This window comes from Mustela nivalis (genome assembly GCF_964662115.1).
Source record: "Mustela nivalis genome assembly, chromosome: 10".
Lineage (NCBI taxonomy): Eukaryota > Metazoa > Chordata > Mammalia > Carnivora > Mustelidae > Mustela > Mustela nivalis.
Window position 1 is genome coordinate 6,829,373 of NC_139029.1, and position 26,547 is coordinate 6,855,919.

The 26,547-nt window shown below is 57.1% G+C and overlaps 1 protein-coding gene across 2 annotated transcripts in view; it reads left to right on the forward strand.

Moving 5' to 3' along the window:
- Nucleotides 1–21,856, forward strand: part of PEX14 (peroxisomal biogenesis factor 14) — a 138,542-nt gene extending 116,686 nt beyond the window's left edge. For both annotated transcript variants that reach the window (XM_082685379.1, XM_082685378.1), the window contains 5 exons: nt 10,299–10,384; nt 13,543–13,645; nt 14,796–14,893; nt 18,611–18,702; nt 20,571–21,856. In XM_082685379.1, the coding sequence (XP_082541505.1) occupies nt 10,299–10,384; nt 13,543–13,645; nt 14,796–14,893; nt 18,611–18,702; nt 20,571–21,018 (827 nt within the window). In that variant the 3' untranslated portion in view covers nt 21,019–21,856. The remainder of the gene's footprint in view (nt 1–10,298; nt 10,385–13,542; nt 13,646–14,795; nt 14,894–18,610; nt 18,703–20,570) is intronic.
- Nucleotides 21,857–26,547: the final 4,691 nt, after the last annotated feature.

The window sequence follows — 26,547 nt, forward strand, 5'->3', positions numbered from 1 at the left end:
CCCAGGACCCTGAGATCATGACCTGAGCCGAAGGCAGTGGCTTAACCCACTGAGCCACCCAGGTGCCCCTGCTGGGGTTTTTTATACATGGAATCATACAGTATGTACTCTCTCTGGTCTGGTCTTTCACTCAGCATAATATTTTTGAGCTTTATTCAAGTCACTGTGCAAAGAGGTACTTGTTATTTACCGCTTGTACATAACTACTTGTTACTACTGAGCAGTATTCCGTGGTGGGGATGGGCCATGTTTGTCCGTTCATCGGCGGACAACCTGTGGGGCTGTGGGCTGTCTCCAGTTCTGAGCTATGGTGCTCAAAGCTCTTGCGAATGTTCGTGTGCAAGTCTGTATGTTTTTATGTCTCCTGGGTGAATGCCTTGGAGTGGAGTTGCTGGCTCATACGTTAAATGAATGTCTGTCTCGATAAGAGACTGCCAGACTTGGGGCGCCGGGGTGGCTCAGTGGGTTAAGCCTCTGCCTTCGGCTCAGGTCATGATCTCATGTTCCTGGGATCAAGTCTCGCATCGGGCTCTCTGCTCTGCAGAGAGACTGCTTCTCCCCCGCCACCTGGCCACCTGCTCCTGCTTGCCTCTCTGCCTACCTGTGATCGCTGTCAAATAAATAAATAAAGTCTTTAAAAAACAAACAAACAAAAACTGCCAAACTTGTTTTCAAAGTGGTAACACCATTTCCCATCCGCATCAACAACGTGGGAAAGATGTGGTCGCCCCGTAGCCTCGCTCTTGGATGTTTTCTGTCTTTTCTAACGCCAGCAATTTTCACGAGTATACAGTGGTATCTCATAGTGCTTTGAGTTTACGTTTCCGGGATGGCTAATCACGTTGAGCGTCTCTTTACGTGCTCACCGTGCATTTGCATAACTTCTTCGGTGAAGCGGCTGTTCCCATCTTTTGCCAATTGTTAATCATCTTCTTGAGTTGGAAGAGTTCTTCCCATCTTCTGGATTCATGTGCTTTGTTGGATGTCTGTCAGGATTTCCTCGTGGCCCATGGCTACCTTTTTCTTTTTGAGATTGTCTTTTGGAAAAGGTTTAAAAACTGATGATGTCCGTTTATCTTTGGGTTTTTGTTTAGTTTAGTTTTGTTGTTGTTGTTTTCATTTTTGTTTTTACAGCTTACGGTTTTGGTGTCTTATCTGTGATAACTTTACTTCCCCCAACGTTGGAGAGGTTTAAAAAATTTTTTTTTTAATTTTTTTGTTTTTTAAATTGTTATTTTTTTAATTACTTTTCAGTGTACTAAAATTCATTGTTTATGCACCACACCCAGTGCTCCATGCAATACGTGCCCTCCACAATACCCACCACCAGGCTGACCCAACTTCCTACCCCCCGCCCCTCCAAAACCCTCAGATTGTTTTTCAGAGTCCACAGTCTCTCAGGGTTCATCTCCCCCTCCAACTTCCCCCAACTCCCTTCTCCTCTCCATCTCCCCATGTCCTCCGTGTTATTTCTTATGCTCCACGAATAAGTGAAACCATATGATAATAAAAGTTTTTTACATGAAGTGCATTTTACATATCGTAACCCTCACCCATCTCAAAGGTGCAGTTCCTGACTTTCCGTGTCTTACTGAGTGGCACACTCGTAATCAGTGCGAGCACTTTCCTTCCCAGATGAGATCCTCTGTGTCTGTTTACCGAGACTCTCACCACCCACCCAGGCAGGCACTAATCTGTCGCTGTAAATTTACCTTTCTTGGACATTTCTGGTAAATGGAATCATCCTATATGTGGTCCCCCGTGCCTGCCTCCTTTCAGCGAGCGCCTTCGTGGCTTCTCCACGGGCTGGCATCCAGCAACACTTCCTTTGTATTGCTTTTCTCGGCACCCGTTGTGTGGGCGGACCATCTCGAGTCTAGCGGCTCGCCGGCTGACCCACAGTTAGGTTACCTTCAGTTTTGACCAACCTGAACCACACTGCTGAGAGCACTTGGGTGCAAGTCCGACGTGGGTGTATGTTTTCAGTCCTCTTGTGTAGACCTCTGGGAGTTAAGTTGCTAGGTCATATGGCAGTTTTGTATTTCTGGGTTTTTCGTAATTTTTCTTTCTAGTCAGCTTTCTTGAAGTATGATTTTTTTAAAAAAGATTTTATTTATTTATTTGACAGACAGAGATCATAAGTAGGCAGAGAGGCAGGCAGAGAGAGAGGGGGAAGCAGGCTCCCTGCCGAGCAGAGAGCCCGATGTGGGGCTCGATCCCAGGACCCTGAGATCATGACCCAAGCCGAAGGCAGAGGCTTAACCCACTGAGTCACCAGGTGCCCCTGAAGTATGATTTATACACAAGAAGATTAATCAATTTTAGGCGTGCCTGGGTGGCTCAGTTAAGCATCTGCCTTTGGCTGAGGTCATCATCTTGGGGTCCTGGGATCAAGCCCCTTACTGGCCTCCCTGCTCCGCGGGGAGCCTGCTCCTCCCTCTCCCCCGCCCCTCCCCTGTATGTGTGTGTACATGCTTTCTCTTCCTCTCGCAAATAAATAAATAATCTTTAAAAAAATCAATTTTAAGTGTATAGCTTGGTGAATTCACAAGTTGTAACTCATTTAACTCATGTTACCAACACTACAATTACAATATAGTAAATTCCCATGACCCCAGGAAGTGTCTTTGTGCCCCCTGCCCCGCACCAGTCTTCTCCCCAACATCAGGTTCTTTCGAACCAGCAGTCTACTTTGGATCACGCAATTTCAGTTTTCCAGAGATGTTCACGTAAATCGCATCATATAGCAGGTAGTCTTCTGTGTCTAGTTTCTTTACCCCAAGGTAATTCTTTGAGACGGATCCTTTGAGATAAATAGTCTGATCAGATCACACACACACACACGCAAATATACACACGTTTCTGTGACATATACCCCCCCCCCATTCCTTTAAAATATAAAAACCATTCTGAACTCACAACTGGATAGAAGTAGGCCAAGGTGGGGCTTAGCCAAGTGGGCAGTTTGCTAACTCCTATTACTTCGCTCTTTGGATATACCACAATTTGTCCATCGACCATTGATAGTTGTTTGGGTTTCTAGTTTGGGGCTCTTATGAGTAATGAATGCTGCTGTGGACATTCACGTGCAAGTGCAAGCATGCTTCCTTCTCTCTCAGTTTCACATCTGGGAGTAGATTGCTTTAGCCACACGTTAGGTGGATGTTTGACTTTGTAAGAAATTATAAGACTAGTTTGCAGAGTGGTTACACCATTTTACACTCCCTTCAACAATGCAGGAGAATTTAAGTTGCTCTGCATCCTTGTCTACACTTGGTATTCTCAGGTTTTAAGTTTAGCCATCCTAGAAATAGGTGTGTAATAGAACCTCATCGTACTTTTAACTTGTATCTCTCCAGCGACTACTAGAGATGTTTCCGTGTGCTTACCGGCCGTGCAGAGGCCGCTCATGGGTCGTCTCTTCCAGTCTTGCACTTTCTTCCAGGTCGTGTCGTTTTATTGTCGAGTTGTATGGATGTAGCCCTTTATCAAGTACACGTTTTGCAGATATTCCCCCCACCCCCAGTCTATGATGTGCCTTTTTGTTTTCTTGGCAGTGTCTTTTGAAAAGCCCCGATTCAAGCTTTTGATCATGTCCATTTTATTCTTTTTTTCCCCTTTTATGGCTCATTCTTTTTGTTTTTTAAGATGTCTTTGCTCACCCCAAAGATTTTCTTCTCTGGTTTCTTACAGCAGCTTTAGAATTTTTGCTTTTTGGCCTCAGTGTGTGATCTGTTTTGAGTTCATGCTTATGTATGACACAAGGGGAGGGTCGAGGTTCGGTTTCCTCCCTCCGTGGCTCTCCACTTGTCCCGGCACAGGTGTTACACAGATTATTCTTTCTCCGTAGAATTTCGTGGGCCTCTTCGTCAGAAGAATCCTGGACTAGATAACGCCTGGGCCTATTCCTGGGCTCTTCTGAATTCTTACAGTTTAATTAGAGCTCATATATTTTAATCTGTGAGTGAGGATATAGATATGACTGTCGGTGTCCTTCCTGCCTGAAGATGACACTAGCGATAGAGTAGTGGCCCATGGGAAGTGGGAAGATTGTCTTTCACAGGATGTTCACGTGAAGACAGGTCTTGGATTTTCAGAGGTGACTGCTGTGGGGCTACTATGGTGTCTTTGCCTCACAGCTGTCCAGGTGCTTCTGTTCGGAGCTGCTGTGTTTCTAGCTCCTGCTCTCCGGTTGGTATGTCCTTCCGGCTGCCGCCGGCCATGCTCTGCCGGGGGCCTCAGTGAGCCCCCCACACGGTGGCCAGCCCCCCGCAGCTCCACCGGCTACAACTGTCCCGCGGGTCGCCGGCCTCGGTGTGTGTCGCCAGCCCCGCCCCTCCGTGCCGTAACAAGGCCAGGTTTGGCAGACTGGCTTGATGCCAGGACCTTGCTGTAGAGGAGCCTGTCTTATTTAATTTTCAGGGTGGCTTGTTGGGATGATTTGAGCAGCTAGATGCGGCACCGTGTGGCATCACAGCCCCAGCCTTGGGGAGTGTGGAGGGGACCTTGCCCCGCGCTCAGGCTGTCGGCCTCCCCGAGGACTTGACAGTTTCTCCGCGTGGTCAGAAGCTCCTCAGACTGCCGCAGCAGGACGATCCTGGGCCATCTCTAGCTCTTCTCTGACCCGTTAGCGGATGCGGCATTTCCACGGCATCAGTGAATCCAGGTGCATGACCAGGTGGCTTCAAGTTCAACATTGCTGTGGTGTGTGTGGGATTGCCAGCCCCACACGTGCTACCCGATGTTTGTTCTCGCCTACTAGGTGAGAATTTCTTGGTCAGCGGAGGTTTAACTAAAGGAATGGAGTCATGTTGGTTTACGTGTGTTCACAGAATGGTTAGGGAGTCCCAGGGATGCGTCTCTCCTACCCCCGATGGGGCCACCGTACGCTGTGGAATTGCTTTTGGGCAGCCGGACCTCCTCAGAGAGTGTCCAAGCTCCCACTAACTGACAGAGTCCTTGGGAGGTCAGAGAAGCTGTTGAGGTTCGAAGAACCCCACGCTCTTCTCCCTGCACGTTTGTCCTCGGACCTCGCTGCTGCCCGAGACAGCGGAGCAGGGCCAGCAATGCCCGTGTGGGGAGACACCTGCTGCCAGTGATGGGGTCTTGGTAAAATACTGGGCCATTCAGTTCGTGAGCTGGTCGCGCCTGTTGCGCGAGTGCTGGGGACAGTTTGAACCTGAGCGACAGAAAACATATCATTGTTCCTCTGTTCTTCCAACGTAGCAGAGCTCTGCCACCTTCAGTCAAGTGGCCTGTGCTTGACGAGAAGAGGAGAACGTCCTTGGGAGCCGTCGGGTTGGTGGTGTGGAACCAGGATCTCTGATCTCGGGCTTCGTGTCGGCTTTGTTCGCGGACAGGACTCTGCTTCCCGATTGGAGGCTCTGAAGCTTTTAAAAAGCTCATTCCTTCCACTCCCCTTTCTTCTGAGTGAGAGCGGAAAAGTGACGGGCCCCATTTTCTGCCCTCGACTATAAAATTCTGGACGTTCGAGGAGCGTGAGGACCTGCTGCCCTGCTCTCCGTGCTCCTGGGGGGGTCTGCACCCGCTCTGGGGAAGATGGGCCCCCGGGTCGGTGGCAGACAGGACTCCAGATGGTCACAGCTGGGGCTCTGAGCCAGTTTGGGATCGCGCCGAACGCTCTCCCGCGAGCCCCCGTCTGTTACCCTTTGAAAGGCGTGCGGCAGGGCAGAGTTCCCTCCGTCTTCGTTTCTCTCTTTTTTCATTTCACCACAAGACAGAATTGTATCACACATCTCCAAAACGAGTAAAATGGCATTTCAGCTTCTTGTCTTTATAGACTCTCTGAACTTTAGGAAAGATCATTCTGGTCCCTTTTCATTAATAATGAAAACCAAGGGGCAATAAAATGTTCTTAACGCGAGCATGTCAGGAACGAGGTGCGCTGCGGCGGGTGAAGGGTGCGGCCAGCAGGGAGCCACAGGTGTTGCTTGGTGCTGAGGAGGTCAGCGCTCTGGGGAGGCCGCTGCAGCTGTCGCCGGGGCTCTGGTTCTCGAACCCGTGAACTGCCAGTACCTGTTCAGCTGTCCAGCCCCTGCGCACGGGACGAGAGGCTGCGCTTCTCAAGACAGCGTACGTTTGCGGCAAGAAGGACCCAGGCAGACTTCGGCTTTATTAGTTTCTTGCCCGGTTGCTGCTGTTCTCTTGCAAGGTTTTGACGGGGGATTTGAGAAGTCGGTGGTGAATACAGAATTCTGGACACGTGCCTGTCTTGAAGGTGCTCTCTCTGATGACTTTGACAGCAGGGATGAATGTTCTGCGCGTGGATGAGAGCCCTCCTGGCCAGCGACTCTCTCCAAGAGTGATAAGGTTACTCTGTCTCCACTTTTTCCTCCTAAAAATGAGCTCGAGCTGGGTGTTGGGTGTTGTATCAGGGCACTCAGAGCAGAGTGGACTTGGAATGAGACAAGCGAGAAGGTTGCCCGGAACTCAGAGCCTCCTGGCTCCTCCAGGTCAGGGTGAAAGGTCCATCCATGGTCTCCGTGGTCTCAGAGCTTACGATTTCATGAGTCGCAGCTTCGCCACATAGACGCTTGCTGCCTGGGGTTGTTCCCACAGCAGAGCCGCAGAGTTTCTTCCCTTCTTTCTTGTTAAGAGAGGGGGTCGGGGGAGGGACAAAGGGAGAGGGAGAGAGAGAGAATCCCAAGCTTCACACCCAGCACGGAGCCCGGGACGGGGCTCCATCCCAGGACCCTGAGGTCATGACCTGAGCCGAAATCAAGAGTTGGACCTTTAATCGACTGAGACTGAGCCACCCAGATGCCCCGGTGGAGCTCCTTTCTGGAGACAGTTTCTGTGACCCTGCGTGTCACTACACAACCCTGGGAGGGAGCGGGGATGTCCTGGCTTGCCATAACCCACACCCCAGAGCCCATGCGAGAGTGGACGGATGCATTTATATAAACACGGGTACGCTACACACCAGGAGACACCATAAGCAGAGTCAAAAGAAAAATATACTGGGAAGGATTTTTGCAATTTTTTAAAAGGATTTTATTTATTTATTTGAGAGAAAGAGAGTGAGTGCACAAGCAGGGGGAACAGCAGGCAGAGGGAGAAGCAGGCTCCCCGCTGAGCAGGGAGCCCAAGGCGGGACTCAGTCCTAGGACCCTGGGATCATGACCTGAGCCGAAGGCAGACGCTTAACCGACTGAGCCTCCCAGGTGTCCCGGACCTTTACAACCTCTGTCCGAGATGGGGGGCTTATTTTCCAGGCTCTTCCATCACTGTCACCTCTGCCTCCTGAAAGCCACATTCAGCTGTATAAGAAGTTTCTATAAATTGATGAGGACATTGCTAAAGACATTGAGTAGGGGAATAGGGATCGTACACAATACGCCGAAAAGGACAGGTGCTGCAGGGATGCTGGGTCCTCCCTCACAGCGAGGTGCACGCAAACGAAAACGGGCTTGAAGTCGTCTCTTCTGGTTAGTACAGGCAGCAGCCGGTGTGAGGAGCCCATGGTGGCGGCCGTGAGGGGTAGGCACTCTACCTAGAGCCACTCTGGTGTGAGTGGACTGGCTCAGCTCCCAGGGGGGACGATTTAAAAATCTCTTTCTGGGGCGCCTGGGTGGCTCAGTGGGTTAAAGCCTCTGCCTTCGGCTCAGGTCATGATCCCAGGGTCCTGGGATCGAGTCCCGCATCGGGCTCTCTGCTCTGCAGGGAGCCTGCTTCCTTCTCTCTCTCTGCCTGTTTCTCTGCCTACTTGTGATCTCTGTTGAATAAATAAATAAAATCTTTAAAAAAATTTTTTTTAAAAATCTCTTTCAGAATTTGCACATCGCATGTACCTCCAACCCAGGCTCCTAGGAATTCACGTGTACAGGTGTCCTCATACATACATGTGAGATGATGTGTACACGGCCCTTGTGGGCAGCATTTTGTGACATAGTAGAGGCTGGAAATCAGTGGGGAATGGCTTCAGTGGAGTATCACGCAGCTCTGGGCAAAAAAGCAGGATGAGAGGTAGGAGGGACTAGAAGGAAAACAGGGCACATCTGTGTTGTCTCCTGTGTGCGTAAGAAGTCTCGGGCCAGACAGGGAGCTGCTCACGGGGACTCGTGGTAGTGGAGGGAACCAGCTGGCAATAGGGTGACGGGTGCTTTGTGCCGTTTAGACCACATGTATCCATGAGCCACTCAAAAGTTGCCAAACAAGTAAGGGCGCTGGGGGCTGAGGGCGAGGCCACCTGGTGATTACAGCGTGTGCGCAAGACTCCAGGGCTGGGCCACCTAGGGAGGCTGGTTTGGGGTCCACAGGCCCTGCTGGCGGTGAGGGGAACTGGCCAAAGAGAGCCTCCTTCAGGCCCCTGCATCACAGTCCCATCTGCCTCCTGAAACCCCATTCAGCAGCTCCGGGAAGAGGGAGGGTCTCCCTCGCCCCTGGGAGGTCTTTGCTCCTTGGGCCCCCCTGCCACTGAGCCTGGAGAAGGTCCCTCTCCTGTTCCCCTTTGTCCGGAGATGCCAGGATATGACGAGTACCTGGCGAGCTTGTGGGCGCGGGGGGAGGTGAAGGCTGAGACACACAGTGTCTGTCCCCGCAGGTGCCCACGGCGCTCTGCTCCGGGAGCCGCGCTGCACTTTTCAGGAAGTTGGGGACAGCTGCTGCCCTTCTCTCTTCACTTTTTTGCTCCCAAATGTGCGTCCAGACCCTAGCTTCCTTGTCATAACAGCAGACCCCGGGTGCACGCCGTCCGGAGAACTTGCTGTGGGCACTGTGGTCTGATTCTGCAGACCCGATTGGTGTCCTGCCCCGCCGATCATTCTGGAAATGGTATGTGGTGCCTTCGTGGCCGATCCCTTGAGAGGAGGCAGAGCGTCCGGGGAGATTGTGGACATGCAAGCCCTTTGTGAACCGTCCGTGGGAAAGATCATGAGGTAGAAACCTCCGCTCTCCTCCTGTGGGATTGGAATTCCGTTCAGGAGTCGGGGGAGCCCCCGAGATGGTGTTCTAGAGCCCCAGGCTAGGGGCCTGCTCCTGCAGGGGGACTGGCTGCCCGTGTCTGGTTCCCGCCCAACAGCAGCCTCTGTTCTTTTGAGCCTCTTGTCCTCTCCCGGTTGGTCTCACCTTTTGTAGCCCCTGGCAGGAGCCTGTTCCCACCTCTGCGTCCCTCCCCGCCCAACCTCTATTGGCCCTCGAAGGACCCTGCGTTGTTTTCCCGGAATGTCCGCTGCCTGCGCCGCTCCCAGATGCAGAGCCTTCAGTGACCTCACTGCCTGGGACCGATGATCGGTGGCCCGGCCCCGCTCTCCACCTGGCTACTGGGTGTCCCACTTCTTCCCCCCACCACCCCCTCCACCACTCCCTCTCGGTTGACTCCGCTCGGTTCTCGCCCGTCTCCCCTCGTGGGTAGGCCCACTTGCTCACTTGGACCACACCAGCTGCCTTCTCTCCTTTGAGCGCAGTCACCCCTGCCTCGGCACTTGCTTGCCCCCTTCCTCGAGCTCTGTCCCTGGGACCCCACGTGTTTCAGCGTCTGCCTCCTCTAAGACCCTGCCACCCCCGGCTCCCCTCTCTGGCCCTCGCCCCCAACATGGCCCCATTGGGCCTTCTTTTTGTTGTTGTTTAAAGATTCTATTTATTTAAGTAATATTTCCACCCAGTGTGGGGCTCGAACTCAGGACCCCGAAATCAAGACTTGTATGGGCCTGCCAGGCCCCCCTCCGCACTGAACCTTCCTGGTCACTCTCTGGAGTCACTTTGTTCCGTCGTTCGTCAGCTGCCTTCTGCCCAGTTCAGGGTGGCGCAGGCCAGGGCACTGGGGTCTCGTCACCCCACGCCCCTGGGCCTGCAGCACTGTCGGGCACGCAGCCGACGCTTTGTGAAGTCTCGAACACACAGATGGTTCTGTCTCTTCCTTGTCCCTCCCCTCTTCTGAGATGGCTCTTAGCTCATCCCTGTCTGCACTGGGGCGTGGGAATGCGTATTGATGCACACCCAAGTGTGTTTGTGTCAGCCTCTCGGTACCCTTTGTTCCCGGAGAGTGGAGACCATGGCCTAGGTCTGTAGATCACTCTGCCACCTGACTGTCGCTCTGGGACTTGGCTCCCGGCTACCCACCTCCACCCAGCGGATGTGCGGTTGAGGCGGGTTGTTCTGAGAGCCTGGACTGAAGAAGGGGACGCGGCCAGGCCGCTGTTCCCACTGGCACATGCTGCGTCCTACAGTTGCGTGTCGCAGTTGCTGGTCCTTCGAGATTAAGAGATGGTGCCCGTGCCCTCCCCTGCCCGGGAAGGACGCGTGCACTTCTCCTGATGCGCCTTTTCCCCCAACCTCAGGCCCCGTCGGGTCCCGATGGAGAGACTACGGTGCCTTGGCTGTCATCACGGCCGGCATCGCGTTCGGCTTTCACCAGCTCTACAAGGTACGTCCGCCTTTCCCTGTGCCCCCCACCCCAGCCTTCAGCCCCACTACCCTCCCCCCCGCCCCCGGCCCGAGGTTGTTCTGTGTCGAGGTGCCCAGCCCTGGAGCGCGATGGCAGGACAGCAGCTGTCCCGGGGCAGAGTACGCATGAGCACGTTTTCTGCGGGAGGCGTCTGGTTCAGTCTCCGACCCCTGCCACCACCTGGGCGGGTGCCTTGACGCCTTCAGACCCTGCTCATCTGCTACTCCGGGCATCTCTCCTCGGAGGCCCCGCTGTGCACAGTGACCGTGGGGCCCGTCCGTCAGCAGGCCGTGTCGGGTACTTAGAACAGTGCCCAGCATACGCTGAGCGGTCGGAACATTTTTTTTTTTTTAAAGATTTTATTTATTTATTTGACAGACAGAGATCACAAGTAGGCAGAGAGGCAGGCAGAGAAAAAGGAAGGGAAGCAGGCTCCCCACTGAGCAGAGAGCCCAATGTGGGGCTCGATCCCAGGACCCTGGGATCATGACCTGAGCCGAAGGCAGAGGCTTTAACGCACTGAGCCACCCAGGTGCCCCATTTGGAACATTTTTAAGAGACAGAATGACAAGGTTGTTGAGAGCAGGGGCACTGGAGCCCAGTGGCTGTGTTGCATCCCGGCTCTGCCACTTAGCAGGAGCTCAGTGGTCCCATATGTAAAATGGGGACAGTTGTATCTATCTCACAAGGCTGTGGTGAAGCTCCTTTGGAACGTCTACGTGCCCGGCACACGGGAACCACTCTCTGTGCTGCTCTCGGGTCTTAGTTATGGGCTCTGGGTTTGTCTTCTACGTATTGTGTTGGCATCCATGTAAATCTAGGATTTTCCTCCCAAACTACGTAGTCAACCCTCAGAATCCCAGTCTTGGTTGCTTCCAACAGAACCGCAGGCATGAAATGAACACGTACTTCCTTGTTATCAAATACTAACCAGATACGAACTACCAGAGACTAACTTCGACTAGAAGCAGGCAGGTCTTTTCTGGAGGATGCAGAGCCAGGGTAGGCCCCGGAGATAAAAGGCAAAACAGTGGCCAGAGGACTTGCTCTCTGCTGTTCCTGGAGAGAAGGCCTCTTTCCTCCCGATGCCGCCTGCGGCTCCCGCCCTTAGAAGCCGAATGGACGCCCGGCCTCACCGTTGTCACTTTCAGCACGTGAGACGTGTTTCAACTCCGGGATTTTTAATTTTTGACTTCTGCAAAAGCTAGTGACAGGGTTGTTGCAGAGTATACTTTTTTCAGCGGAACGTCTATTCTTGGAATTGGAAATTTCCATGTCAAAAATCCAGAAGCAAAATGTTAGAGGTCCTGGGACTTCTCCACTTGACCCGATGCCCTTCCCTTACCCTGTGTGCTGGAAGCCTATTTCCAGTCACTGTGTAGTCACTAAGAAGAGTAAAATTCTAAGCCACAATTCTCAAAATAATGTCCCAGCTCTACTCAGCGGTACTTAATGATCACATGGCTGCCCTCGGACAGCCTGTGTTCTGCTGGAAGCAGCGTAGTTCCTGTTGCAGCGAAGAAAACATACTCAGTTTTTCCCGTGAAGCTCTGATCTTTATTCTTTGCCTTAAAAAATGCAAGAGACATTGAAAGACCAGTGGCCGTGGTGATGAAAATTTTTTTCGTTTCTTTAAATTAAAAAAGAAAAAGGTAAGAGGCCTCACCTTGTTTTGTGACGGTGTAACCATGTAGGCTAGGGGAGCGCGTGCTCTTTCCTTTGGCTTTTTTGATCTCAGAGGTTTTCGCATGTTTCATGTGTGAGAATCCCTGACTTATCCTCGGGAAACTCTCAGCCTGGAAACTAAGGCTGCATTTGGTGAGTTTCCGCTCAGTTGTGGGTAATAACTCACATAGTGGTTGAAAAGCACTTTGCGAAATAGAAAATGCTTCTGTGTGTTTGCTAAATAATGATCTTCACTCCGGAGTCGCTCCTGAAGGAAGTCTCCCGCAGACACCTCGTGAGAGAGCTCTCCTTCTCCTTCCCTAGGATGGAACCCTTAATGGAGAAGTCGCTGCCTTTTTCCCCATCTGGGCCCCAAATGGAGTAGGAGCCAAGTGCTTTGGTCCCACCTGCCAGTTACCCCACCTGCCGGCCCCTGCTGCCTCCAGTGCCTGCTCGCCCCTCCCCCGTTAAAGCCAGAGACTTGAGCTCTTGCTTCCGAAACAAGAGGCATCAAATACAGAGCTTCTGGGGTGTGATGCCGGTGTTCTGTCACCCAGCCCTCCCAGCGGCCGCCCTGCTACCCATCTTCCACCCCTTCCCACCTCAAAGCAGGCAGCCAGTTACCCGTGACGCCCCACTGCCTTCTTCCTGAATGTTCCAAGACCCGTCCTCGCCTGGGCTTCCCAAATTCTGGGCCGCCTTGTTTGGTTGCCCTGTGGCATCTGCTGCCTTCTCCCCAGGGTCAGTTTCTTCAGGTTCTGCCCCTTCCTGTGCCTTCTGGCCTTGTGTCTGGAAGAATTTGACCGCGTCTGACTCTTACCCGAAGGACGCTGGTTCCGAGGGTTCTGAGGACTCAAGGCTTAGTTTAGAAATAACTGAGTTGTGACGTCCTTCACTGGCCTCAGAATACCGTGTATTGTTCCCTCGTAAAAGGACCAAAGGCCCCGAAATCTGCTGTAGATTTTCATCTAGTTTCTTGAATAATTTTTTTGTTTGTTTTATTTTGCTCATTTGTCTCTGAATGGTGGATCATTCACGTGGGTCAAAATGTTTAAAGGATCAGAAAAGTGTGCAGTCGAAAGCGTCCCTCCCGCTGTTGCCCGGAGGCCACCAGGGGTGTCACTGTCTTGTATCACCTTCTACATTTTTATCTTACAGCTTTCAAAGCAGAATCTTAAATATTTTTTGTTACAGAAATATACGTAGCATCATGGAGGTAATTAAATAAAAGGGCCCAAAATAGACTGACTTGACTTTAACTTGTCCCTACTTCCTGGTCCTGGTCCTTATGCAGAATCTTAATCAGCCTCGTAACTTTCAAGCGTCTCATTTCAAACACTCCCTTCAGTGTTTGCGTCGGGTTTCCGAAGCCCAGGGGTGGCAGAGAGAAGTGGGTGGGCAGAATTTGCGAGGTGGCTGGAGAATGACCCCCCGCACGCGCCCGCTGCTCATGCCTGCCCTGCTCCTTCTAGAGATACCTGCTCCCTCTCATCATGGGTGGCCGAGAGGACAGGAAGCACCTGGAAAGGATGGAGGCAAGTCTCTCGGAGCTGAGTGGCAGCGTGGCACAGACAGGTAAAGATTAATGACTCCATCAAGTCGCCCCTCCGAGCCTCGGCGAGCAGCCCCTTCTCTGCCCCGCCCCTCCCCCTCCGTCTCCACTTTATGTGGTGACTTCATTTATCTGCTCTGAGAATCTGTTCACATTTGCAAATGAAGCCGCCGTCATTTCGGTTTAATTTGAAATTGCTTGTTTACTGTCGGCGCGGCCTCAATTAATTATGTTTTTACGGAAAGGCTCCCAACCTCAGAATATTAATAAGGGGAATAAAATGACAGCCTTTCTAAGGGCTGTAAAGTTCATTTTTAATTTCTGCTTCTGTGAGGTTTTCAGGGGGGTTTTCGGCGGTTTTTCCCCCTTCCCTCTAAGAATCCAGCTCAGGGTCAAGAAAGGCTGTAATTACTGTGGCTCCGAGGACCCCAGCCACCTCCTCTGTCATCGACTCCACGGGGCTGGCGTTCATTACCCGGTGCCCCAGCGATGGCCCAGATTAGCTGGGACCTGTCGCACCAGAGGTGGCTTTTCCTCTTTATAAACTTGTTTACTAGGTGGAGGCTCTGAAACTAAAAACTCCCGCAAGTTCCAGCGCCACTGTCCCAGGCAGGAGGAGCCTGTCCCCGCCAGAGTGCGTTCGCAGAGCCCTCAGAAATGCTGTGGTGTGTCGGCCCCGGGGGCCCATGGCTCCTACGGGGTGTGCTGACACCGTGATCGGGGGTGGTGGGGGGCACCTGCAGCCTCGGGACTGGAGGTGGAGGGCAGGGCTGTAGCCTTGAACCGCTCCCAGGGTCGCGGACCTGAGATGCGTTTCTGCCAGCACGGGAGAGTCCGCAGGTCCCACCAGGACGCGGTGAGGGGCTGCGGTGAGGGAGCACGGAAGTCGGCAGAGCCGAGCACATCATAAGCACGTGTAATTGGAGGGGAGAGGTTTCGGACGGATATACTGTTGACCACGGACAAGTGCACAATGAGAAGATGGAGTGGGAATGCTAGAGGTTAGCTCCGGCGCAGGTAGCTGGCCCAGAGTGCAGATAAATTACATGCACGGCGGGGTGGGGGTGGGGGTGTCTGCGGATCAATGAGATGCGGCAGCTCTAGGTGTGTGGACAGAGAGAGAAGAATCCGTGTGTATCATTTAACAGAGATGCGACTGCTTTCTCCTCCCAGTGACTCAGTTACAGATGACTTTAGCGTCCGTCCAGGAGCTGCTGATTCAGCAGCAGCAGAAGGTCCAGGAGCTCGCCCATGAACTGGCTGCAGCCAAGGTACTCGTCCCTGACCCTCTCCGGATCCAGGTCTGCCCTGCTCGGGGCTCAGACCAGGGCTTTTGTGCCCGGTTCACTGCATTCCATGGGGGCCGACTCTTGTCTTCTCTCGTGCCCGGTACAGAGCAGGGGCCCACACCGTCCTCTGCAGAGAATGGAGGCAGTCACTCTCTTTGTGTCCCTTCGTCCCTTCCTAGCAGGAGCGGGGAGAAGCAGCTCTTGGCCTGTGGCCCTCCCGCGGGAGCCCACACCCAAGCTCTGGACATGGTTGGGGTGGACACAGGATGGTCTCCACAAGCATGTTAGGTCACAGGGAAGTAGGGGGAGTGTGCCAGGCGCCAGGTGACGTCTGCTACAATGGGCGGATTCTCTGTACCCAGCTCTCTTGAGTCCCATGAAATCAGGTGACCCCCAAAGGCGCACCAGCTGGGGTCACCCGGGGCAGTTTCTATGCCTCACTGCCCACATCTGAGTAGTCTCGGCAGAATGAGAGCCTAGGATCAGACTGCCTGGGTTGAAATCTGCGTCTGCCGTGGGCTAGCTGTGTGAGCACAGGCAAGTTCCTTAACCTTCCTGATTCTTCATTTCCTCGCCTGTAAATTGAATCTGTAATGGCACCACCTTCATTGACTGTGCCCACAGCAGGGCCTGGCTCCTGTCGGCAGCCAGCCTGGGTCTGTGCGTGCGTGATGGGTCATTCCCGGGGCACTGTCTTGGACAGATCCAGTCTAAGAGACACTGGTCCAGGGGCTCCAGGACATCCTCTGTGCTCCCCACTCCCTCCTCTTCCCCATGCTGCTTTCTGGCTGCTTCCACGCACAGCCCATACAGTCAAGGGACCTCCTCTGAGTGGCTCTCCCAGGAGAAGCCCCGCCCAGCGCAGAGCCACATGGGAGCCCGCACTCAAATCTTTTGCATTTGCGAAACCAAGTGAAACAGGAATCTTTCCATTTCTGATGGAATCCGGGGTGCTTCCTACGGAGAGGGTCCCCAAGAATCCCCTTCAAGTGCGTTGCCTGCACTTCCTCCTCAGATGGCTGTGGTTGTCCGTGGCCACCTCTAGCCATGGTGCGTGCTCCCCGTGGGCGGGCAGCCCGTAAAGCAGCCGGGAAGGCTGGGGTATGGCCCCCACCCTGCTCTCTATTATCTTTGGGAGCGGTGGCCTGCCAGTGGCCAGAAGCCATTCCGGAAATTGGCAAACTGTTTGCAGACCTTAAGCATTAAGATTAAGACCACATGTTGCATTTTAAGGGGGTTGGGGGCAAGATGGTGCTTGGAGGCTGAGAGCCGGCTCTCTGAGTTTCTCGTGCTTGCTTCACTGACGGTGCCCCCCGCGCCCTGTCCGTCCCCAGCCCCCTTTCATCCTCTCTTGTACTGAAGCGGGGCTCACTGGTGTGGTGTCTGAACCAAACGCGTGAAGACTTCGGTTACCCCATAAACCAGCGACTCAGAGCTGTGTTTTCTCAGCTGTAATGTAAGTTTTTATATCTGGCTTCCAAACTCCTACTGCAGCACTGTAAAAAATTAAAAAGAAGAGCGTTAAGTAATTAAAAAACCTACATAAAACTGAGGGCTGAGAGTTTTCTACAACTGTTTTTTAAAGAGACTGGCTAAAAAGCCCCAGATGTCAGATTTTATTTCTAAATCCTGGCATCTGGCACCATATGCGTTTGGAAATTTGAGTCCTTTGTAGGCCGGTGAGTGGAAATTGCTCCCTTGTTAATGGGCTGCTATGGCTTTCAAGGTCTCCGAGAAGCCAGAACGGTGGCTCCTGGGTCTGCGCCGTCTGGTGGTCTGGAGTAAGGACCCCGAGGGGATGTGTGTGCGGGCGACTGGTGTTTGTGGGGGGTTGCGTGCGCTCCCTCCCAGACCTCCAGCCCTTCTGTAGGGCTTCTCCTGTAGAGGACTGCTTGCCCAAGCGGGGGCCCTACCCCAGGTCAGACCCCCCCCCCCCTGCGCCAGGCTGGTGGGAACAGCCGGGGTCCCTCCTTTCTCCCAGTCTGGGCCTCCCTACATTCTCCTGAACTTACAGTTCCGGTTTCTGGGTCAGGCCAGGGTAGAGGCATCAGCGAAGCTGGGTCCTGCACGACTCATTCCCCCACCTCCAGGCTGGCGGGTGCGGCCCCCACACCTGGGCCCATCACACCTGGAAGTGCCCGTAAACACTTCATGGGCCACGTGGCCACCGGCAACTGCCATCTGGGGGACCACTGTTTGGACTTTCCTCTTCTCCTCGAACCCAACAAGATTTGCCAAAGAAAAATCTTTGTGGGGTTCTCTGAAGTTTATTTGGAAAATGGTCAAGGATGGCGTTTGTCCGAGGGGTTGTGGCGCTTTCTCCCGCGGGCCCTCTTCAGGGAGGGATTTGGCGTTAGGTCCTGGGACAGCTTCTTTCTCTGCTGAGCCTTCAGGATCATCCCAAAGTGGTAGCTGCGGACGGGTGGTGTGGCCCGCGCGTTTTGGAGCTCTGCAGATAGCAGGGTACAGCCTGGGGGCCTGACCTTGCTGCGGCAGGAACCACGGGCTGCCCAGCGGCGTGGGAAGCTGCTTCCGAGGCGAAGCCTGCCTTCTGGCCTGCTTGGGGCTGGAGCTGGGGCCAGCCGGGCAGGTGCTCAGTGGTCTCCCCGGCCCTCCAACATGGGCAGCAGCTCAGGGATACTGCGGGTCTGGTTCCAGATCTCCACAGTAAAGCCAGTATTGCAATGAAGTGAGTCAAATTACTTTTTTGGTTTCCCAGTGCGTATGAAAGTTATGTTTACACTATAGTCTGTTAAGGGTGTAATAGCATTATACCCCCAAAACGTGCATACCTTTTAATTTAAAAATACTTTATTGCTAAAAATTGCTAACTGTCAGCTGAGCTTTCAGGGAGTTATATGCACTGATCATAGAACACTATAGCAAACACAACAATAATGAAAAAGTCTGAAATACTGCGAGAATTGCCGAAACGTGACACAGACACACAAAGTGAGCAGATGGTGTTGGGAAAATGGTGCCGACAGACTTGCTCGACGCAGGGCTGCCCACAAACCTTCACTTGGTAAAGACGCCCCCAGTACCTGCGGAGCACCGCGGAACGAGGTGGGCTGTCCAGCGTGGGTCGTGGCAGCCGCCAGTCTCAGCCCCGGGGTTCCCTCCTGTGTGTGCTGGGATTGTCTCACGCAATCCCAGGGAGGGCGGCTCCGGGGGAGCAGTCCGTGTGGAGCTCGAATGCACTTAGTTGATTAGTTTAGTTTTAATGGGACATTTCAAACACGGGCGGAAATGGCTGCAGAGCGGACAGCGTGCTGTTGGCACACCGTGGGGCATGGTCTCGCAGCCCCCAGCTCGCTTGGTGGCACACACCAGACGGGGGATCACTTTTCTCCTGCAGACACTTCCGTCTGCTGCTCTCGGGGATAAGGGCCCTTGCGTGGCGGTTGTTTCACACAGTCGGAATACCGTTGTTACAGATCTAAGTACGTGCGTCACAACTGCCAGCATCGTCAGATGCCCAGACAGAGGGTGCCATCCCTGGAACAGAGAGACCCAGGGGCAGAACCTTCCCGAGGGGTCTCCAGTCTGTGTCCAGGACATAGCAGGCCCTGGGTGTCGCACTCTCGCGCTGGGTCCTCTAGAAGCGGCAGCCCCTCCTGCCACCCTGGCGTCTGAGCCCCGTGGGGCGGGGGGGGAGGTGCCTCTCTGATACTTGTTCTCTCATGTTTTGACTTTCAGGCCACCACATCTACCAACTGGATCCTGGAGTCTCAGAATATCAATGAGCTCAAGTCGGAAATTAACTCGTTGAAAGGGCTGCTTTTAAATCGGTAGGAGGAGAGCGGGGGTGGGCTCGGGCCGGCGCTCCAGGGGCCCGGCCAGCTGTCGTGGGAGGGGCGCGTCTCCCCGAGGGACCCTGTGCAGCCGGCGCCTGATGGAGCTGGGCGACTCAGGCATTGAGTTTGGGAATCTTCGGAGCTTCTGCCTTCCCTCCCTGGGAGGCCCCCTCCCTCCCCACTCCACGGGGGACAGTGTGCAATGCCCCCGAGTTCTTGAGCACAACAGTTCCTCGGCCCTGTCAAGGCCCGCTCAGGGATACTTGGAACCAAAATGCAGGACCTGGGACGAAGGAGAACATCCCCATCCTGAAGCAGGGCCTGCAGGCAGAGACACCACCTCCTCCTCTGTCCTGAGCCCCAGCACGGGCCGCTTGGGGACTGTTTGGCCCCAGAGAAATTTTTCGCCAAAGGGCCCGGGAGTCCTTGGTTGGAAGGATTCTAGATTCGAGGCAGGGACAGAATCAGTGCAAGCCACCCCCTCCCCAGCTCTGTTGGTCTCCTTCTGCTGTCCCTCTGCGGTGCTGGCACCTTCCATGAACCCCCACAGGGGAGGCCGTGTGACCAGTGCTGCCCTGAGTGGAGGGTGACCCACTTATCCTGGTTTTAAAACCACAAGTCCTGTGTCCCAGGAGCCACTCCGTCCTGGGATGGGTACTGGGACGGTGGGGGTCACCTCACCTGAGGGGCAGTGAGGGGCTTCAGGGGGCCTTGCCTGCATTCTCAGTTCTCCGGGGCTTCGTGGGGACTCCGTGAGGGGGTCCAAAGGCACCAGGTGGCCCTTCACTTGGGGTCAAAGGTGGGGGCTGCAGGGTCTTGTGGCCCCAACTGGGGGATCCGGTCGTCCAAGGCCCCTACTTCGAGGCCCTCTCGAAAGGAAGGAATGCGGCCCTAAGAGAGGTGTGTCAGGAGGAGAAGTCCTTTGTTTCTGAACCTCAGAGATACGAGCCGTGGAGGTCAGAGGGGCAGAGTGTGGGCCTTTGGGGAATGTTGGAGCCAGAGAAAGCTCGAAACACTCATCTTGTTAGCATCTAGGCAGCGGTCGCTCTGTGCTCTCCGTGCTGTGGGATCCGAGGAGAAGAGCTGTTCTGGGACCAGCACTGGTGGACAGTGTGCCCGGGAGAGAGCAGGCTTTTGTCTTCTTGGCTCAGGCACAGATGGGCCCGTATGCCCTAGACCATTGCCAAGTTGACCTGACCTTCCGATCCCTCGTGGAATCGGCTTTGGGCCGGCTGGCTGCAGGCGCAGGGCCCAGGGCCCAGGGCCCAGGGCGGGGAAGCGGGAGCAGAGAAGCTACTTCCCTGTCCAGTGTGGAGCTCAGGGGGTTTCTGGCAAAGTGCACCACTGTTACCCTTCTGGTTGGGAGGTTTCTGAACCCGCGGCCGGCGGCCAGGTCTTCCCACTTTGAGCCAGGCCATGGACAAGGTAGATGGAGTCGAGGCCTTGTGGCTTGGGTTCCCGACTCAGACTCAGTGCCCTGCTGGCTCCCCGTCCTCACCGCCCCTGCTCCAGGGCCGAAGGGCCAGGGGGGAGTGGGCTTCGGTGGGGGCAGCCCCTGGGGCCAGGTGGCTAGTCCCTGCCAGGGAAGGCGGGCCCAGTCCCAGCAGGGAGGGCCCGAGAGGGACGGAGAGCGGGGCCGCAGCGGCACAGGCCTCCGCTGGCTTCCACCGCGGCTGCTCCCGCCCCCGGCCGGCCAAGAGGCCTTCTTTTGGGGAAGCCAGCAGGGAGGGAGGTGAGGGGCTGAGTCCATCCTGTGCCCTGCTCAGCGGCCCTGGGGGAGCGCTGTGCCAGGGGGTGGGGCCTGGGGCTCTGCTCAGGGCCGCAGAGTCCCAGACCAACCCTGCTTCTCGCCCCTGTGTCAGGAGGCAGTTCCCGCCGTCGCCCTCAGCTCCGAAGATCCCGACTTGGCAGATCCCGGTCAAGTCCCCGTCACCCTCCAGCCCCGCGGCCGCCAGCCACCACAGCAGCAGTGACATCTCGCCCGTCAGCAACGAGTCCACGTCGTCCTCGCCCGTGAAGGAGGGCCACAGCCCCGAGGGCTCCACGGCCACCTACCACCTGCTGGGCGCCCAGGAGGAGGGCCAGGGCGTGGTGGACGTCAAGGGCCAGGTGCGGATGGAGGTGCAGGGCGAGGAGGAGGAGAGGGAGGACGAGGAGGACGAGGAGGACGAGGACGCGAGCCGCGTGGACGAGGAGCACTGCCTCGGGGTGCAGAGGGAGGACCGCCGGGGCGGGGACGGGCAGATCAACGAGCAGGTGGAGAAGCTGCGCCGGCCGGAGGGCGCCAGCAACGAGAACGAGCGGGACTAGGCCCCGGGCTGGTCCCCCGCAGAGGGACGCCGGGGCCTGGCTCCGGGAGGGCGGCCTCGACCCGAGTCCGGGCACAGCCGTTGCAGCCTCCGTGGGGCCCGAGCCCTGTGCGTGGGGTCACATGTCCGTGTGGCCAGCTGCCCCTCACCCGAATGCCAGCCCCAGCCCGCCACTTCCTCGGCTCGGCCCCGGCCCCACGGGCCTGTGACCTCGGCTCATGCCCGGCGGGGGCCACCGAGTGCTCTGGGCTCCGCCCCCCTGCGCCCCGGCTCCCGGACGGAGGTCTCGGCCAGGGCGGATCTGCGGGCCTCTCAGCGGACCGAACCCGTGCATGACCAGAGGTAGCTGAGTTACGGGGCTCCGGGTCCCCGTGGGGGCAGGGCTGCCCTGGGGTGTCTGCTGTCCTGCCGCCCTCTTGTCCTGCCGTGGCTCCTTGATCTGCCTCACGAGGGGCAGGGGGCCGTCCTGTCACGTCTCCGGAAGCCACAGCCCCGTGCTCTTCTCTCTCCGCCGGGCCCCCCGCCCCGGGGCCCCCCACAGCCAGGTCTCGTTCAGGTGATGCTGCCCCACGCACTGCCCTGGCCCCCCCGTGCCCCGTCATCCTTCCAGACGAATGAAATCATTCTGCACTTGCGCCGTCCTCGCTTGCTGCGTCGTGGCCCAGCTGACCCCGTGGCGGGACGTGCTTTGCTCTTCCACGTAGGAGCCGGGCGCCAGGGCCTCCCTGTCTGCCCTTCCCACCCAGAAACACATGTTCGTTTGTGTGATCAGGTAGAGGTTTCAGAATACAAGATGCTACTGTATATAATTGTAATAAATACGAGTTGTCACTATTTAATTCCTGGCTCCCTGTCTGTCGTGGTACCCTGTGCCCGGTGGCCGGGCTCCCCTGGGGCTGTGCCAGGTGTGCCCTGGGGTTGGGGGGGTGTGGCTGGGGGGCCAGGCCTGGGCAGCCCTGCCCTCGGGGCCAACGGGTGGCGGTCCCCTTCCCGAGGCGGGTTTTGTGAGCTGCGCGCTGCCTGCTGGAGTGTGGTCCTCGGGGCCGAAGGCCGACATCCTGATGCAGGAGGAGAAGGGACCTCACGTTACTGTATATAGACCTGGTGTGGAGTGTGAGGAGCTCCCCTTCCTTAAATGGACGCGTGTGCTCCCAGGAGAGCGCTGTCTCGCTCTGTCTTCCTCCCCCGGCTCCTGCTCTCCCTCCCCGGAATCCGTCAACCCTCACACAGCGCTCAGCTGCGCCCCGAAAAACAGCGCGACCCGCCTTCCGAGGAGCCCCCGCCCGTGCTGTGGCCGCGCGTGGGGACGGAGGGGACGGCCACCTCCAGGTGCCTGTGTAGATACAGAGTGAGGACAGACACAGCGCAGGACGCGTGGCCGTGGGGGCGGAGCCCCGCCGCGCGCTCTGTGCCCGCTGTGGGCGCGTCCCGCGGGCCTGCTGACCGCCCGCTTGTGCCGCTGCCCGCTGCCCGGACTCGCGCCCACCGGTGGCTTCAGGCAAGGAGGGGCCGCGGATCGACGGGTGACAGACTTGGCGCTGGGGCTGTTCTGGCTCAGAAAACATTTCTTCTCCTGCCTACGCACCTTTTGGGGGCTCAGAGCCCAGTGCCCTCCGCGCCGCTGCAGACTCATTCCTGGCTCCGTGGCCCGGGGCACCATGCAGGGTCCCGAGACGGTGATTCAGCTCTTCCAGCCTCTCCTGACCGTCCTGCCCTCTGGCTGGCTCTCAGGTGTCACCTTTGATGCCATAATCTCCCGCAACATCCCTGCGGTCCCTTGTCCCCACCACGTGCTCCCTAGGGCCCAGCAGACCCCGCAGTGAGAGGCCCCCTGCCGCCTCGGCTGCCGCCTTGGCTGCCCCCGAAGCAGCCGGGCTTCTCAAGTCTGCGGGGACCACAGCATCCTCTCTGGGGCGGGGACTCCCCCGTGTTGGGGAGCCGGGTGGGGGGACCCGAGACAAACGAGCAGAGGGTGGAAGCCTGGGCCCAGCCCTCAGCCTCTGCGGGATGTGGCCGGAGACTGAGCTGCCTGCTGTCGGACCCCTGGGCCACTGCCTCTCCTCAGGGAATGGAAACCCCAGGTCCTCGGTGGGGTGGGTGCTTTAGGGGTTGCCCCATTCAGCGCTTCAGCTTGGTGACCACTTGTCACCGTCTCTAACTTGCTCTTGAGCTTCCCAGAGGTCCCCCCTGCAGTGGCCCCAGATGGGGAGAGCAGAGGGCAGGGAGCCTGGGGAGGGGCTGGCCGGAGCTGTCGGGGTGGGTGTGCCGGGCAGCGGCCCCCCGAGACGGGGCGACCCGAGGCCTCATCGTCCCCAGCCAGGGGCAGCAGGGTTCATTTGGGTGGGCACGGCCCTGGGGCTCACGTGTGGGGGATGGGGAAGGAAAACTGGACCTGGAGGCCTTTTGCCCTGCGGGTCCTGAGCTCCAATGTCAGCTTTTGAGGACAGAGAGTCTGGCGAGATTTCAGGGAGGGAAAAAACCCCTCCCCAAAACGGCGTGAGTGCTGCCTAATAAAGGCAGCCGCTGGACGGAGGGAAAACAGCCCTTTGAAAAAAAAGCCTTTCATTAGAAAAATAATGCATTTCATCCAAATAAGGTAAAAATATTTGGAATGGGGCAGAAGTGAGCAGCAGGCAGCGCCCATCAGGCCTTTCTGGAAGGGGGAAGATTATTAAACTCAATGACAATGTAGTTTTGTAAAGTGTCTTTTAGGAAGGAACCAGCCTCAGCTCTGGGAGGCTGTGGGGCTGCTGTCCCGGCCCCCGAGGCCTCCGCCACCGACCCCCCGTGACTCCCAGGCTCTGGCCCCGCCGTGGCCGAAGCCCACCCAGGCCAGCCCGGCCTCGTGCCGGCCCTGCTCCGGGAGGCTGCTCCCCCACCTGCCCACCCGGCCTTCTGCGTCCCGGGGCCCGGGCCCCTGGGGCTGGGAAGGAGAGCTTTCTGGGGGCGGGAAGGGGCTGCGTTTGGAGTGTTGGGTGTTTGTCCTACGGTGGAAGCACAGCGCAGAGGTTTAAGCAGTCCCGTCGGTACAGAAAGGAGTAGAGAGCACGGGTCTCCCCTTCTCTCCGGCTTGGTGTGCGGCTGTGCCTGCGGGCCTCCCCCCTGTATTTTAGTAAAGACCCGAGTGGTCCTGTGACTTGCTTGTCATGTGTCTTTGGGGGCTCACACCAAGCGGGAGTGGAGGGCTTCTCTAGAAGCTTCCTCTTCCGCCCTTGCCCTTTGCTCAGCCAGGAGCGCTGAGGTTGATTCTTGGGTTCTGGGTTCTTGGGTCTGGTCCCAGAACCGCCCTCTCCTCTGGTGACTGCCCCAGCCCTGCCCCTGCCCCAGAGCCCAAGGAGGAGGAAGGGCAGGCAGGAGACGTTTTCTGACAACCTGACCTCAGGAGTTTACTTAATCCTTAGTGTCTCTTCCTCTGTTTGTTTAAGACAGTTTCTGCCAAGGCACCCAGGGAAGAGGGTCGAGGGCTCCAGGCAGCAGAAACGAAGGTGCTGGTGAGACCCTGCAGGTGCGGCTGCGGCCTGGGGTGCTCACCTGGGGGGGGGACCCCAGTCCTGCAACTCGGCCTTGCACAGCTGTCTCCCATCCTGGGCTCAGCCGCCCCTGCTGGGGAGGGGGCGGGGAGGCGGCCACCGGGGAGACACCCTCTGGGTGTGGTGCTGGGAGGCGCCGGACTCCCCCATCCGGGGACGGCCTGAGCTGGGGGGTGCTCTCTGCAGCCCCCGGGGCCCCCAGCCCCCGGCTCCCTGACCGCCCTCCAGCATCATGCGTGCCTTTCACCTGGATTATGAACAAATCTTAGTAGTTCCTGAGCACTTTAAAGTTCAGGCTTTTCTAGAAGAAGAGATAAGATTTTACTCTTTCGTAAGGGGAATGCCTGAAGCCCTTCCTTGCTCCCTGGCAAGTCCTGGAAGGACCTTCTTCGTGTGGCAGCCACAGTTTTAAATCCCCCGCAAACTCACAGTGTCCGGCCTCTGCCTCCCCCAGCCAGCGGCCCCGGGAGAGTGGTTTCCAGCATTTAGCAGTTCCGGGGATGCCCGAGAGGGGCTCTGGCCGGGGCTGAGCGGGTTCTTGGGTGGGGAGAAAGCTTTGGACTTCCCGAGGCCACGAGGCCACGTGTCTCCCCCGAGTGGCAGGGGTGCGGGGCTCCCAGCAGCAGCAGCTGGGGCGCGCTGCCCCAGGCGCCGTCTGCCTCCCGTGCTGGCTGCGTGCCTCCTGGGAGCCGCTTCCTGTCTGGCCGACGGAGAAGGTGGGGCAGCTCCTCCCAGTGAGGGTGGCACGGGCCTGGCCCCACAAGGTCCCCAGGGCTCCAGCCCGTCTGAAGGGCCCTGCTGTCCACCCTGCTTCCAGGAAGCCTGACCTGGGCCGCGGGGCGGCCACACTTCTTCGGCCACACGTTGTGCCCTGGTCCTGGGCCAAGCGTGCCTGAGGGGCCAGGACCACCTCACGGGGGCCGGCGAGCAGGCCACCTTTGCCCGGGTCGACTGGGCATGCTGGCCACGGGGCCCAGGGAGGGGGCCTGCCGGTCGCTGGGTCCGGGTGGGGATGGGGCAAGGAGACTCGTGAATGCCGGGCCCGACTCCCGTGGACGGATGACTCAGCTGCGGGTGGCACCCAAGCCGGGCCAGGTCTGTGGGAGGTGGGCAGGCCGCTGAGCTCAGCGTGAGCCTGTGTGGCTGGTTCTGGCTCTTTCCGAGAGGTTACAAAACTCTTCAGTTTGCCCCAGTTTGGGTGTAGGAGCATCACAGCACCGCAGCTCATGAAATCCAAGAATGAAGACGTGTTTTACTGGGCTTCCTACTGGGTCCGACGGCTGCGGGCGGGGCGGGGGCGGGGCGCTGCTGCATGTGCACGCCCCTCCCTCCTGGGGGTGGAGGAACATGGTCTCGGTGGGCACCGGCTCCAGGTGGGAGATGTGGCCACTTCTCTCTGCCCTCATCTGGGGGCCGTGCCTGGGACTCGGGGCAGGGAGCTGGCCTGGTGCAGCCTCCTGATGGTTCCCAGGTCCTTGTCCCCTGTAGGGTGTATGGAGGGGCACCTCGAGACCCAGCGCCCACCTCCTTGGGCCGGGTACAACGCCCTCCTGATCTAGCCCCCTGGGCCTCGTGCCTGCCTTGTCCTGAGTCAAGCTTGGAAGCCGGACCTGCCGGCACCTCGGCTGGGCCGCCCTCTTGTCCGTCCACTGTGTGTGGGTCTGCCAAGATCTGTCTGGGCCAGGAAGGCCTGGGGGGAACTGGGGAGGGAGCGTTTGTGTTTGTGGTGGGGGGGGGGTGGGGGGCATCTGCTCAGAGTCGCTCCTTCCTTCCCTGGGCCCCAGGAGTCCCTGAGAAGCAGCTGATGCGGGAGCCCCCGCGAGCTGGCCCTCCAAGGCCTCCCTGGGCCCTGCCCCCCAGCCCCCTGCTGCGGCACCCAGGGGCAGCCCTGCGGCCTCGCCACCCACTCACCAGCTGAGGTCCGGGCTTGGCTCCGTGCCACCCCTCGGGCCCCATGGGAGGGCCGCTCGGCCCACCAGGGCCTGTGAAGCTCCAATAAT